This window comes from Protopterus annectens, chromosome 9.part0 (genome assembly GCF_019279795.1).
Source record: "Protopterus annectens isolate FY-2018-M chromosome 9.part0, PAN1.0, whole genome shotgun sequence".
NCBI lineage: Eukaryota > Metazoa > Chordata > Ceratodontiformes > Protopteridae > Protopterus > Protopterus annectens.
This window is the reverse complement of record NC_056743.1, coordinates 873,427,833-873,444,240: the sequence shown is the minus strand read 5'-3', so window position 1 is coordinate 873,444,240 and position 16,408 is coordinate 873,427,833. Positions and strand designations below refer to the sequence as shown.

The following is a 16,408-nucleotide window of genomic DNA, read 5'->3' as shown; positions in this document are numbered from 1 at the left end:
TTTAAATGTATTGGCTTCAGTCATCATTAATTTGCCAGAAAACCACAAGTTTTATGAGGATCAGATCAAACATATGAGCAACAGTCTGGACAGTTGAGAGGTATGAAGTGCTATTTTCACATTAATTATGAATCTGCACTTTCTGCTACTACAGCTTTTTTCATCCTTTACTTCAAGTATGTTGCTCTTACTGTTGAAATAAACAAACTGCAATACATTTTCAATATGCACCTAGAGAAAATGTTATGTTGTACAAGTGTTTTTGTTTGTTTGTTTTTTATGTATGATAGTAGGCCAGATTCTACAGTTCAGTACATTTGAACTAAGACTGCAACCTGTAGTAAATGTATGGCATCTGTTTACATTCTGTAATTTTTTTTTTTCTTTAATTTCTCCAAATGTCCAGATGTCTAAAGTTTTTAATTCTGTGACAGGAATGGACGTCATGCATAAGTCAGGATGCAATTAAAGTTCATGAAATCAATTTTACTTTTATCTTTTGATGTTTTCCAAGAGTTCTTTTCTCAGCACATGTGATGTACCTAGAATTGCCAGGTCTGTATTATAAGATCAACGGTTGAAAACATCGAACAACATATGGTCGACACCATATGGTCGATGTCTTCAAACTTCGACCTTATAAAAAGACAAAAAAAAAGAAAAAAGTACCCTAACGGGTTTAAGCAGTGGGGCAAGCCTCCCTGCACCCCCCACAACCTCCGCTACTTAAATATGCCAACTCTGAGACCGCACTACATTGCAGTAAATGGAAGTCTCCCCTTACGGAGATTTTCATTTACACGCTCGAGATTCTGAGCGTTCGATATTCTTGTGCCGATAATGTCAGATTCAACATTGTCGGCTTTCGAGAATATAATATAGACCTGAAGTGCCACCTCCTGTAGTTCATATAGGTTTCATACCTCCCAAACTCTTAGCCCCAGAAATCTGGACAAGGACTAAAATAAAGGGGAGACAAAGGCCTAAAAATAGAGACAGATTTTAAATATTGCTCTTAAAAGCTTAGAAATCACTAGAATAAAGGGATTGGTGTTACCATGCATTTTTCTTAAGGATATGAAGTCTGAACCTCAAAATGTGTCATTATTTAGTGACTTCAATCTTCAGTGATTTGCCAGAAAACCACAAATTTTATGAGGAACATACCAAAAATAAGAGGCAAAAATATGTACAGCTGAGAAGTATGATGGGTTTACATGTATTGGTGCTATATTTAACCATGGTTGAAATGTCTTTTTTCTTTGCTGTGTTGCTCCTACTACTGTTGGAATTATCTGGGTGCCTTTATATTTAAGACTTGTTTGTGCTAGCATATCTTGGCATTTTACGACTTTTAAGTTTCGCAGGTTAAGCAGGGCACTCTCTTCACTGGGCTAGGTATTTCAGTAATTAATGTAACTTGTTATTTTTCTTTGACTACAAGATCTGGTTTTCTTGCTTCTACTTTCTTGACTGCTGGTATTGGATTATCCCATGTGAGCAGTAATTGCGTATTTTTAATAATTCTTTGTGTTTCATGTTTCCGATGCTTCTCAGCTGCCTGTATGTTGTAGTGTTTACACAACTGCCAGTGTAACAGTCTTGTCACACTGTTGCACCTTTCACTTGTGCAAACAACCAGCAATAAGATATGCAATTATTTCTAGTTAGTTACTTCCAAGCTTAAATTTGCCTTTATCTCCCACAATTTCTACAGATTTTGTAAACCAGTGTGTGTGTATGGTCCACTATTTTCAGCTGCCATTAAGATTAAATTCCCCTTTGCTAAGCCAGTCATATGTAAATTTTGGATCAGCATTTGGCTGGTCCAGCAAGTCTCTATACTTCACACTTTAACTGTGGGTCTTTGCGTTTTCTTTCACTTTCTTATGGTTACAATCAACATCTCTTTTTTGGCTTTTTCTGTTGCATACTGTTTTCTGCCATTTCTGGTCTTATTTCTTTGCCACTCATTTCCAGAAATACTTCTGCTAGTCTAAGGCTGGAGGTAATCTTAGACTTGTTATTGTTTTGGTATAGAAGTTTCATTATCTGATGATAACTATTATGTTACAGTGTAGCAGTGTCAGGGACCCAAGTAGCACATTCACCTTTAGTGCTGGAAGACCAGAAGGGTGTAGGTTCTACTCCCCCTCCAGGTTATTGGATTGCTGATACTGCATTATAACGTTACAGGGGTATTGCACTTCTGACTGTAGTGTCCTTCTGATGAGAGGAGGTCCCATTTGATTGAGTCCCATAGCTTAGGTGAATGTAAAAGATCTCTTATCATCTATCAAAAAAAGAGTAGGGGAATTTTTCTAGTACCCTGCCCAAATTTCCCCTAGTAGGATACATTATGCCTTTATTCTCTCCTGAAATGATGCTAACTGGTGGGACTAACCCCTTCAACAAAGGAGGATAAGTATAGGTTCATAGGTTCATAGGTTTATACTAAGCTATCTGCCCTAAGGCATTTATAAGCCTAGCCCAGAGTTTTTGTGGCTTACGCCACCCCTTTTGTTAAAAAATACTGTGCCCATTAGTTTGTTGTGCCTCTGTCCAGCAGTGACACAGAGATGATTCCCGGGGTAAACCTATGATCTCCCATCCACCGGTCAAGATTTCTCTTGAACAGAGCCAGCGAGGTGCTCTGCCTCACATGGACCGGGATTTTATTCCACAACATAGGGAGTCTCTGGGTGACAAATATATCCCTCCAGCATGTCCTATTTATATCCATGCTAAGGTTTAAGTCGCTTGCTCTAGTGGATCTGGTAGATTTGGATTTTTTGAGGTGGAGCATGTCCATTAATTCCGGGTTGGACATGGCCTTGTATGTCAGGCACAGGTCACCTCTGAGCAGACGGTATGCGACTGAATAGAGCTGGAGTTCCTTCAGTCTGGCAGCATATGACAGATTTTGGAGTCCCTTTATCCTTTTGGTGAGGAACTTTTGGGGTCTCTCCAATTGCTGCAGGTGTCGGGTGAGATACATCCCGAATGGGGCATTGTACTCCATCATTGGTCTGATAAGTGAAGAGTACAGGGGAACAATGACCTCACTTGATCTGGATGTGAATCCCTTCATGATCAGGTGGGCAATGTAGAAGGTTTTTCTAACCACTTTAGCAATGTGAGTGTCAAAAGAAAGGCCACTGTCAACCTGGGTCCCCAGGTCCCTGATAACCTCTTCTGTGCTTAGTGGATTGCCACCTATATGGTAGCTTGGGGTTACCTTGTTTTTCCCGAAGGGTATGACTATACATTTTTGGAATTTAACTTCAGGCCATGGCTCTGGCACCAGCTATCAGTTCGTGAGACCCCTCTGAAGGATATCTGTGTCCGATGTACTTTCCACTATGGCTCCCAGTTTGCAGTCATCTGCAAACTTTGTCAGCCATAGTCCTCCTATGTTAGCCTGTACTTCTGAGAAGTAGATGCCGAACAACAGCGGGCCAAGGACTGAGCCCTGTGGGACACCACTTGTGACCGGCTTGGAGTCTGACATGGCGCCAGCTACTCTAACCCTGTGGGTTCTGTCCTTTAGCCAGTTTGCAACCCATCTTGTGACATATGGGTTTACATTTAAGCTGGTAAGTTTCTCTATAATACCCGAGTGGGGTATTGTGTCAAAAGCTTTTGCAAGGTCAAGGTAGGCTGTATGGACTGCCTTTCCCTCATCAATGGCATTGGTGACTGTTTCGAAGAAGTCGACCAAGTTCAAAAGGCATGATCTGCCCTTGACAAAGCCAAACTGGGTCGGGTCCAATGTCTGCAAGTCCCCTATGTCTTTGTTTATGAGTTCCATTATGATCCTCTCCATAGCTTTGCAGACCAGGCTTGTTAAGCTTATGGGGCGGTAATTACCAGGGTCCATAGAGGCACCGCCTTTGTGGAGTGGGACCACAGTTGCCGTACACCACTCCTTGGGCATGTATCCTGTGGTAAGGCTAAGATTAAACAGCTGCCTTATGTGCGGGTTTAGTTCCTCATTGAGTTCATGTAGCACACAGCCGGGGACACCATCCAGTCCCATTGATGCTGTGTTTTTAGCTTTAGAGAGAGCAGCTTTCACCTGCGCATTGGAGATGTCTGGGAGACTGCACTCCACTGGGATATGTATGTACTCAGTTCCATGATAATAAACTTTTATATTTAGTGGGTTTCAAAAAGTCCCTTACCTCCATCAAACTGAGGAATATAATTTTGTCTTGCACTGTTTTTATACATCATTTGTAAGCTTGAAACTGTTTTCTTCTGGTCCTTTTCACCCTTTTTCAGGCCAATCAGTAACACCAGACCTGAAGGTTAGAATAATAAGAGCAAGCTGATTGGTTGATTTTACCATTTGTTAACTGGGGTTGAGTGCTGATCTACATGAACTATTTTCAGGCTCGACTTGGGAGGTAGGACAACCCTACGCAGACAGTTGTTAGAGGTCAGGTTTGAACTACATACCCTGGTACTCTGAGATAGAGATCTTATCTCTAAGCCACCTAACTGTCAAACAGCTTGAATTTTGTTCCATGATATCAAGGCAGTTTTCATTATTAGTTTTAATCTTCAAAAATAATCCTTACTAAGCTTTGTTCTCATTTGTTTATGTTGTATTGCTGACCCTTCATCTACCTCCACATATTTATGCTCTCCCTTTTGTTCATATTCTTTTATGTCGCATTCCCCTCTCAGATTATTTACTTGATGTTTCACTTTTCCTTCTATAAATATTGCTTTTGTACATTTATTAAGTCCAAATGTAATTCTCAAGTCATGTATAAAAGATTTAATCATTTGTAAGTGTGCTTTCAGTTGCTTGTCTGATGAGCTATACATTTTAAATCATCCAGAAAAAGTGAGATGCAATTTGGCAAGCTTGTTTTCTGGAATTCAAGCCATAGCTGTATTTTAGTCTGTTAAGTAAACAGCTTAATGAGTTAAAGGCAAAGCAAAACTGTGTGAGTCACAGAGTCACCCTGGAATATCCATATTTGGATTTTTATTGCTAGGATAATAAATTGTCCTTCATCATGACTCGGGTCTGAAGTGGCTTTCTAACGTTTCGTAGTGCCTGCTAAACAATTTATCAGTGTATAGTGTACAATGAGTGTGGACTATTTTCTATATATATATATATATATATATATATATATATATATATATATATATATATATGTATATTGTTTTATAACCTATCCATGGCTTACTTAAGTTATCACCCTTTTTACAGTTGTGTGTTGTTTATTTAGCAATAAATTGTTCTTTGTCCCCTTTGTTCCATATAATTTTCTTCTATTATCTTTCTGTTCTGTTAATATGACTGAATTTTTATTTAAATGACTGTAAACACTGAGCAGCAGTTCAGGTGTATAATTTATAAGTTGTTGGAAGGCAAATTATCTCTCTGCAGGTCATAGGAAGGCTTCTAGATTTACTGTTGAGGAAGAATATAGTTTTTCCTGATGTTAACCATGTCAGCATCAGTTCTGTATGTGTATAGAAGTAATTTTTACTTAAGACTAAATCACTGTGCAAAGATGCTGGTACCTTTAGCTATGATTTAGGAGTACTGAATATCTGGCTAGAAAAATTTGGTAAACTATGTCCTGTGTGCATCTGCTGCACTATTGTTTTGTATGGTAAAAGTGTTTTGTTTGCCTTTCCTAGAATTCATAGTTTGAGACAGAAAAATGACAACTTGTAGACATGTGACTCGAGTGACTGTAAGGCAAAAAGACAAGTGTGTATGCAGCTGTAAACCACAAGCCTGCTGTGCTGCTCTGGTATGGTAATGTTTTGTTTCTCTCACTCTGTCTTTTCACAGAGCCCTATGCAGTTGCAAGCAGTGATGGCAGTATCTCGACATCAGTGGCCTCCCTCCAACCCCAGCCATCTACAAGTTCAGCACCCAGCTCTCCCAATACCAAACGATCGGTGAGCACACTAAAGAAATGGCTGACTAATCCTGTTCGCAAGTTAAGCAGTGGTGCAAAGGTTGAGAGGCAAGTGAAAAAGTTAGAGTCCAGACCCAAACGGGGATCAGAGAGCATAAAAGGCACAGATGAAGGGAGAAAAAGCATTGACTTAGGGATGCTGAACAAGCAGGAAGAGTCAGCTTCCATGTTCCAAGATCTCAAAGGCATGGTACGTAACTTTGGTTCTCTTGTTACAAACATAGAAATACACAGTATTCTTTGAGATTTTATCATGGCTTCTGTCTAGCTTTTGCCTTCAAATATAGTGCTACCAGAAAAATGTTTAAGTATATTGGCTGTAAAAGAAAAAATGTACAATACTTGCTTTCCAGGGAGGAGACTAGTAGAGTGCAGGACAACATTTCAAATGCTAAGTCACTCTATGTTTAGTTCTCAGTCAGAAAGAGTCTAATAATGTCCTTGTGTGTAACAAGGTTATTCAGGGTGTAACACATTGGATGAAGTCACATTGATATGACTTATACTTGCTATTGTTTCATTTGCAGTGTGAAGTTAAAATAGCTTGTGATCTTCCTGGTTACATTTGACATGAGCCTATGTGTGCATCTCCAATAACCTGCAGGTAGAAAATAACCTTGTAAAAGTAATAAATGAACAGTCTAATTCTTGTAACATGTTAATAAGTTACTTTATATAGCATACATTTGGAGGAAGGGTAGATTTACTTAACTCTCAAATGGTTAATTCACATGACTGTACCACCTGACAGCACCACATAATGTGCAAGCACCCAGTAACCCGTACCCCATCATACTGTTTTGCTTACTTGAGAAGTACAAACAAATTAAACAAAAATGTTTAATTGCCTTAGAAGAATCATCAAAGTCCAAAAAGCTGCCGTCTTTGAGACAATGAATACTAGGATTAGAGAAACATGAATGAGGGAAAGGCTGTAAGAATAAATGGAAGATGTCTCAGATGTGGTGTAACACTATTGTGTTCATTATTCTGTCTGATATTGTTTTCTTTTTGTTCTCACTCCTGGGTGACCAAGATAAGCCCTCCTCCTGCTTCATTTAGTCGGCCTATTTGTTCTGCCTTGAGGTGGGGCCCTATAGCCCATTCATTTCTTTTTTATGGTCTAGGGTCAATTTTTTTGTACCCTAAATGGAAAACATTCATAATGTTATTTATATACAAAAAATATTGTGTTTCATCTATGTCAATTGTGAGTCTTTTCCATTGGCCTCCTCTGAAAACAGAATATGGCTTAATTGGATTATCCTGGCAATCAAGTGGAAATTAATAAATGAATATACGGAGGTGCTCTTCATCTGAAAAATGATTTTTACTGTAAAACAGAATGAAAATAAGCAAGCAAGTAAAGAAAAAGTTTAGTTAACAACACCTAAATAAATAATTAAAAGTCAGTGCAGTCAACAGCACGTAACACACACCGTAATGTGTATCCACAAACTCAGTTAGGGGATGTGTTCTGTATGACACAATCTTTGGTCAGAGCTGTGAATAAATCTCTGCAGCATAATCACTGCTTTTCTAAATTATGTGCAAAGATAATTAGTATTATTTTGAGATTAAATCTGTCTAATATACTCCAGTAAGAGGCCTGATTGCTGTATTAAAAAAGCTGTTGAAAAACAGGCACTTATGTAACATGGAATGACTGGATAGCATAATGCAGTTGTATGTAGTTGTTGCTTGCAGAGTTATGCTGTAGGATGTTAAACAATAGTTGTGAACCAGATAACGGAATTCAGAAATGTGCTGTGTTACTGGTATGTCAGGTCCATAGAAGAAAAGCAACAACTGAAGTATCTCATGCATATAGAAAGTCACTTATGTATGGATCAGTACAGTTCTTTTCTAAACCATTTGATTTTTTTTTTGAGAGAATTATTAAACCATTGTTGGAGTATGAAAAAGTTGAATCTTATCCTGGAGACTCCTTTGTTATACTGCCTTAAGGCATACCTCTGAACTAGTTTACTCAAGAATTCTGGACAAAACCAAAAATATGGGGGAATAAAGGCTCAAGTTCAAAACAATTTCTAAAATATTACTCTAATTCACCTAAGTTAGTGGAACAGCAAGTTTCACATCAGCATGCATTTTCTGAATACTTCATATGAAACTGTAATTCTGTCATGTTGACTAATTGTAATCCTTATTGATTTATCAGAAAAATTAAAAAATTTAAGAGAGGCAGAGTAAGAATATGAGGCAACATTTGGGACATTTCATAAAAAAATTGGGGACAGTTAAGACCTATGCCTTAAGGAATTTTATTTGTTGCCAGGTGAGATGGCGTGTATTAATGCTTGTTTTTTCTCACACTATCTTTTTCTGCTTGTGACGACTGCAGGAATGGAAGGACAGTATATCTACCAGTAGGCTATACAGTGGCGATAGTAGTGCAGAGCCCTCATTTTTCACCGAGCTTCTGCAGAGCGAGAGCATCGAACAGCAGTCCACGGTAAGAATGTTTGTGCCGATATCATCTGTGGACAGACAGAGCAGTTGGTATGGATCTGAGTTCAAGAGCCATGGTGGGTTACTATTCAGTGCTGATGGTATGACATACTCAAGGTGAGGGTGTCAGTGGGTAAATGTACCATTCAAGGTGCAGTTCACTGAACAAACTAATGTCTTCAATACCTGTGTTTTAACTACAAAACAGGCAAAAGTAAGAAACATAATGTAGTTACAGAAAGTCCACTGGTAATAGTCATAGCAGAAATGCCATCACTGTATTTTTAGTGGCGCCTATACTTTGATGATATATAACATACACACACCTCCAACCTTAGAACAGCAACACCATATATCATTTGTGTGGGGTCATTACTAGGAACAACTACAGATATATAGCTGAAGTATTGCCAGGAATGTAAGCTGGATGCCACTATGAAGGGGGTAACAGTTATGAAATGACAGTTTTTGAATTATATAGTTTTTGTGTGTGAGGACTTACTTTAGATATGCATTACATACCGTGGCTAACTAGTCAGGTTACTTTTTTAAGTGCATTTCATACATGGGACACTGTTGATTTAAAAAAACAGTTAAGAAACACTGTTACTCATGAATCAGCATTGACCTAAAGAAGTCATCAGATCTTGAAAACAGTTTAGTTGATGAAAGCACTTGGGTTTGACTTCAGTAGCTAAGTAATAATTAATGTTAGTTTATCCAAACTGTGCTTTTATTTTTAGACTTTGAAGAAACAGCAAATAACATGCTTAATGCACCAGGTAAGCAACTATAAAAACATTCTAAACATGTTAAAAGTTATGTTAGAGGACTTGTTGCTTTAGCGTTTGTTGATTTAGTGAAACTTTTACACTAGGTAAACACTAGAGATCTAGCCTAATTATACTAAAGTGATGAGAACAGTAAAAAGCAGAATAGCTGTTATGTGTATTGGAGTAACCTATTTTTCCTGAATCAAGTTATTGTTCATACCCACAAAGTTATTATATTGAAGGCAAAAAAGATACACATTTTAACTAACACAAAAAAGCATCTGATGGAATAGTCCCATTATTTTTATATTATTAAAAAATGAAGGCTTGGGCCTTTTAGGCTGTGTGCACTTGTTCTGTGATGCAACGTAAAGAAGATTTTGTTCATTGCACTGACTTATCTGCTAATCATTGCATTCATACCTCTGTGATTGCCAGTTAGTCTGACAGTGTAACTTTACTAAATGTGCAAAACTGAAGCAAAACTGTATGCAGTTTGGAAAATATGCTTCATAACTATGTGGGAACAGAGAATTAATCAAATACATGACCAGCACTTGCAAAAACCTGATTTTTTGGCAAGAGTTCCTACCACGGTGGTGCAGTGGTTAGCACTGTCACCTCACAGCAAGAGGTTCCCTGGTTCAATCCTTGGCTGGGGTACTTCTGTGCGGAGTCTGCATGTCCTCCCTGTGGTCGTGTGGGTTTCCTCCCATATCCCAAAGACATGCTGTAGGTGGATTGGACACTCTAAATTGGCCCTAGGTGTGAGTGCATGTGTGTGCCTTCTGTGGAAGGTTGGACGCCGGGCTGGCAACTCGACACCGTAAAACTCCACTGCCAATCATGAGGACATGTGATCCGCTGTGGCGACCCCTAACCAAGAAAAGCCGAAAGAAGAAGAAGTTGGAAATACAGCTGACAGGTGGAAATTTTAGGAAAATCTTTGTAAGGCAAAAATGTAAAAGATGTGTTTGTATTACATTTATCCAATGAATATTAAAAATAATAAACAAATTCTGTAAGAGAAAGATGACAAGCAAAAGAATAAACCTTTCTATAATGATTATAATTTCAGCTAAATATACAAGGATGAGGAAAACCTAATTACATGGATTTAATGAAACTTATAAAAGGCCAGTACTGGTCTGAGCCCTTTTAAATACCTGCAAGATATTTGTTTCATCCGTTTAAATGATTACTTATGAGAAGTAAGTCATTTGTGTAAACAATTGCGACATGAAGTTGAACTAATAAGAATATCAGAAAAGACATATTGTAGGTGTGATATTAAAGGATTAAAGGCCATTAAAAGGGATTGCTCACAATTGACAGTTGTGGCATGCTCCAATAGTTAAATGTATTTTTCTTGTAACTGCATTGTTAATTGTAGCCCTGCCATAGGTAAACATGTATATTATATATGTATATATATATATAGATACACACACACACACACACACACACACACACACACACACACACATATATATAGGTATACATGCATTTGCGCGAACAACCGATACGCGAATGTGTCGACAGCAGAACCCCAGGATCGCGGAATGTCAAATCTGCGGATGTGGAACCCGAGATTACCGAACGCCGGCCAGGCTACTATCCCCCCCTCCTCGACCCATGGTAGCACTTGTTGCGGCAGTTGTGCAATCGAGAATTTCGAATTCGACATTGCGCGCTACATTCTGAGCATTCGGGCATACGAGATTCAACATTTAGGTTTGGCATTACGACAGATCGACCTTCGGTCGCGCGACCAAATGCATGTAAACCATATATATATATATATATATATATATATATATATATATATATATATGTATATTTTTGCATTATTTGAATATGTGCTTTAGGAATGTGCTATGACCTGAAACATGAAGGACCAGTTAAAAATAATGTCTAATGTTTTGGAAGTACTGAGTTTAATTAAGGTAAAAAGATAGTAAGTTGCATCAGTTAAGTGTTCAGTCCATGCACATGTAAACTAAAGGGCCTTGTTGACCTTGAATAGTCTTATGGATGGCTGAAATGCCCCAGCAATCAAAACTGGGAGACTGTTAGGCTGAGAGTTTTGATAGGTAGAAATGCTGGTGTGTCTTGTTCTGCAGAGGTGGCAATATTACCTGTAATTCCCTGTATCGTCCTTGTAGGGGCTTTGCCATCTGACCCCCTTGCCTCTAAGCATATTAGCTCTGGTTTCACTGCATATTAGAATAAGGGCAATATTAGCAATCAGAAATAATTCACTTTTTGTAATTATGAGGACTCGGAATTCACATTCTCTCAATTTTAAAGGGGGAGGGGTCCTGAAAAAATAATTATTTTGTTGTATTTTTATTTTGTTCACCAGATAGGTGGGCTGGTCAAGTGACCCTTTTCAGCCATTATTTGAGCTATATGGCTTTTACACAAAGCTAACATGAAATCTAAAAACAAATGTTAAGAATTTGGTGTTAGTGCAAGTTCAGGTTTCAAACAGTTTAAACACACAAATTTTACATATTTATAAATAACCAGGAGCACAGTACATTTTGATGTATACTTTCACATACAGTTAGGTACAAAACTGAGATATTCTTTATATAATAGAGGTTGCATATAAGAACTAGAAGACTTAATGTTAACATTAGCAGATTCTGATGAAGTTTCCTGTTTGGGAAAAAAAGCGCTAAATCAGTGTGTATTTGTGCAATAAAGAACTCTACTAATTTCCTACTTGTGGATCCTGTCGTATTACTTGGTATATTAATGTGAGTGGCTACCTTCAATGACTGCTTCGTGTGACCGGACCTGGTGTTTTCATTGTGTTATTTGGTTCGGCAGAGTAACATGGGTTACAAGTCTAACATTAGCTGTTAACAGTGGAGGTAAGTGGATGCTAGTTACCTGCTAGCATGGATAAATATTTTTGGGGAGAGTTTACTTATTGTTGTATGTACCAATATATTTGTATTCTTTTTTTAGATGGTCAGTTAAATTATTTCAGAACTTGGGCTGACCCTTCTGTTTCGTTATGTCTTAAGACAGGATGTTCCATGCTAATGGTGCAGCCTTAGAAAAGGATTTCTCCCCAACAGCTTTGATAAATTGTAGATTGTTCAGTGGAGTCAGCCTCTGTGTTGGTTAAACTAAGGGTGTATACTACTTGTGTGATTTCTGTGTCTTATGGAAGATGGGGGGCACGCTGTAGGAGTTTAAATGTGAATGAACTTAAGTAGGATTGTCACCTACCGGTTTTGTTTTCTAGATTATCCAGAGAACGATGCTGATCCAGTAGTCCAGAAATTACTTTACAAACTCCAGTTTTCTGTTTGCAATTGGAGACTATACTGGAAATTTTAATTTCACTAATTCAGATGGCAGTTTCTGTAAAGAACTGTTTCAACATAATGTGTTAAGTGAAAAAAATTCAAGATTCTAAAATGACAAGCTGTTATGACCGTCAGTGTTATAAAGTGGGATTCTTTAGGTATTGAAAAGATAAACCAAGGGGCAGAGTAGGCAGGAAAATTGGAGGAGCATGAGGTGTGACTTTAGGTCTGGATTCTAATGCTTTCAAAGGTGGCGGTCCTAACTTTAAGTTTGGGAGGCCCTGGCTAGAACTAGCAGCCGTTTGGTGTTCCCTTCTGCTCAGAGAGTGCATTTTTGCATTATAGATGAATTTAGTGTTTTTCTAACAGGAAGACAGTATTCTAGCTTTGTATAAGCACCAGTATTAGTATGTTTGTTCCTGCTTCAGTTATTAAGATGTATGAATATGGAAGTGAATTTTAGTTGACCTTGAATTCTGTCAGCTAATGTTCTGTGTAGGTTGAGTGTCAACTGTTCTAAGAATAACCTTCGGTTTCTCTGCTCAATGACAGTCCGAAATGGGATTTCTTTGTGAGTCATTTATCTTTATTGTTTGGTTAGGTAACAGTTTTTGATGTATACCAAGTAGCAATGCCAAAGATTTGTTACAGATTGCACTTAAGTAATGGTTATTTTGGAACCTCATGATGGAGGAGTTGGAGTTGAGAATCATAATGTTGTCTGTGTAAAATGTGCACTTAATGGAAGGAAGCTCAACTGGCGGGTTATTTGTAAAGAAGAAAAATAGTAAGTGTCCCGAGACTGATGTCTGTGGGAAGTGTTCTTGCGGAGTGTCATTCTCAGCTTTAGAGTTGTCATGGCTGACTGAAAAGGTCCTTTGCTTTAGATATAAGGGAAAATATTTTATTGCAGAATCCTCCAAATCATACTATGACAGGGTACTGAGGACAAAAATGTGATTAGTGATTTATACATTAGTGTGAGGGTATTGTATCACTTACTGAAACCATGTATGACGTATTTGTATACCAAGATACATTTTGGCAGTGGGACTGTAACCAGAAGATTGTTTACATTGTTTAGTTTTGGGCAGCAGTGTGCATGTTTAAGAAAGAATAGTTGTTTTTTTCTCCAATAAGTTGAATACTCTGGTATCATTTACTTTTATTAATGCACAATCTTTACTTAGCGCTAACAACAGCCTGCAATGTGAACTATACACGCTTTGTTTATCAACCTTTTAAAAAGAGCAATGAAAGCAAGTATTATGGAATCTGACAGAGTCCTGTTCGGTATTTCCAAGAAATTAAAAAGCATAAGAAAGGAGAAGCCAACTCATTTAACGAACATAAGTAACATTTTGCAGTTAAGGCATCAGGTTAAAGAGCCTTATTTATTTTAAAGGAGTGTATAGCAGATTTAATATTATTGTTTATGAATGGGGAAAATATTGTATCCACAATCATTTAAAATATTAACATAGACAAGTATCAGTAGAGTCAGTATTTGTTTCCCATCGGGTATTATAGTTTTAAATGTATTTCTTTATCTCATGAAAATAATCTGTAGTATGGCTTAGTAAAGCAACTAGGTCTGCAATATTAAGTGCTATGTTTTGTTATAAAGTTTGTCCTCTGTGCATTTAGTGGTTGGGAGCTGGCATAATGGTTAGGGTGTGTGCCTCGCAGCCAGATGGTACAAGGTTTTATTCTTACTTAGGAGGGAAATTGGCTAGGCTTAAAATGGCCCACAAATGCAGCTAGCCTAGTACTTACCTATGAATCCATTTACCAAACTTGTCATGAAATAAAAACATTTATATATCCCTCAAAGGATGCCTTAGGCAAACATGCTCATTCTGATACAAAATAAAGCTATATGAAAAACACCTAAGTCCTCTGTGGTCAGTTTCTGACTTTGAAGGCTTACTCAGAAAGCAAAGAAGACTGAAAAACCTCTCCTTAGTAAATGCTTGGGCTGCCATCATCATCTCTATTTGTTCTTCTGGCCATTTAGTGGCAGGGTAGTTGACAGAAGGCTTCATTTGGTGAGTCTTTATTCTCTTTACCATAAGAAACATTTTAGTACAGTTAATAGGTTAGGAAAGATCTTAGAAAAGGAAATCACACTTGGAAACATGGAAGAGATCCAAATAGAGGACAGAGATGTATCAGATCATGCAGCAAAGGAATTTATGGTTGGTGTGGCTGAGCATAAACCAATGGTAAGGATGTGGGCTGACTATAAATGGAAGGAGATAGAGGATCAGGATACACTGCATGGACTAGTAAAGTAGTCAGTACAGTGGGATGGGATGGGATTGAGGTCAGTGCCAGCATCCAGAAGGAAAGAACAAAGGGTAGTTACAGGTAGAGGTGGCTCAGAAGGAAGCAGGGATAGAGGTGCTACAAATCAAAGAACAAGGGTACTGGAGATACTACTGGTGGAAAGTGGGGGAGGGAAAATCTGGACAAGAAACAGAAAAAGAAGCAGAGAGGGGGTAGGGAGGATAACATTTAGAAGAGGGCATGATAATTGGGGATTTAGAGAATATTACAGGGAGTTTTACAAACAACAGGAAGGGACAGAAGTATCATAATGGAACTGGGTAAATAATTAGAGGGAAATCTACTGGAAGGTGAGCAGAGACAAGATGAATGCAGAGGTGACAAGGGATGAGATAAGGAAAGCCGGAGACCCTGATGGTTTCCTCCTAAAATTCTACAAATGGGGAAGGCCCTGCAGGAGAAATACAAGAGAATACAGCTTTCAGGCAAAATGCCTAAATGTATGAAGAGGGACAGGATAACCATGATATCTAAAGGTGGAGGAGAAAGGGAGAAAGTGGGAAATTATAGACCTATTTCTTTGATTAACAGACATCAATATTTTGTTAGAGGTACTGGCAGGAAGACTGGTTGAAATATTGCCCAAAACAACACAAGCAGGTTGAAATGGCTTTGTGAAGGGAAGGAAGACTGAAAAATTAGTGTGACCTGCTGGAATTTAAGCACAATGAGGAACAGAAGCAGGAAGAGAAAGGTGTGATTGTGCTCTTTGGCCTGCACAAGGCCTTTGATATGGTGAGGTGGAAGTTCCAAAGGGAAGGCGCTGCAGCAAAAGCAGTTATAGAAGAAGTCCATACTTTGGATACAGGCCATATTTCAGTATCCAGAAATTGAAATACCCATAAATGAGCAGTGTCTGTGGGAAGAAGAATAGATAGAAAGGGAGGGGGACCAGATATGGATGTCCCCTATCCCCAGTACTGTTCACGTGCATGATCAAGGAGCTGGCAGTGGAAGTCAGTCACATTTTAGCAATCCATAAAGAAATGGAAGGATGATATATTGGTTTGTGTTATATGCAGATGACTGCAAGTTAACGTCAGAGTATGTGGCTGCAGTAATGAGACATTTGAGAAGGTTAGGGAAATGATGGGACTCAGGTGAAACAACAAGAAGACTGTGATAATGAAAATGGGAAAAGGAAAGGGGGAATAGGTAAGTTAAAAGAAATGGCATTCCCAAAGTACATAGACTAGTATGTTGCAAACATGTTGAGAAAGAGAACATACAAAAAAACAAGAGGAAATTGGAAAAAAGTAAGGGATATTGTCCGGAGAGGGGATGATGATGGCAGATTTGTATATTGGTTTGGAGAATTAATACTGGAGCCTAAGCTGGAGAACTACTTGGTAGTCAGAGAGACCTGGAAACATAATACGGAGAGCAACATGAAAAGGGATCAGGCAGGAAAGAAGGGCCAATGGAAAGAGGTCGGCTTCCTGGTGGAAGTGGAAGAAGTTAAGGAGGCAAAAGACCAAACAAACCTATGAAGTATTAAGGAAAATGAGAAACAATGTTGAGGAACATAAAATGT

At 38.3% G+C, this 16,408-nt stretch overlaps 1 protein-coding gene across 5 annotated transcripts in view; it reads left to right on the top strand.

Moving 5' to 3' along the window:
• Positions 1-16,408, top strand: part of ARHGEF25 (Rho guanine nucleotide exchange factor 25) — a 1,549,554-nt gene that overhangs the window by 996,269 nt on the left and 536,877 nt on the right. For 4 of the 5 annotated variants that reach the window (XM_044083599.1, XM_044083598.1, XM_044083602.1 and 1 more), the window contains 3 exons: positions 5,825-6,144; positions 8,320-8,430; positions 9,170-9,208. In XM_044083599.1, the coding sequence (XP_043939534.1) occupies positions 5,825-6,144; positions 8,320-8,430; positions 9,170-9,208 (470 nt within the window). The remainder of the gene's footprint in view (positions 1-5,824; positions 6,145-8,319; positions 8,431-9,169; positions 9,209-16,408) is intronic. The other variant, XM_044083600.1, reaches the window with a different exon arrangement.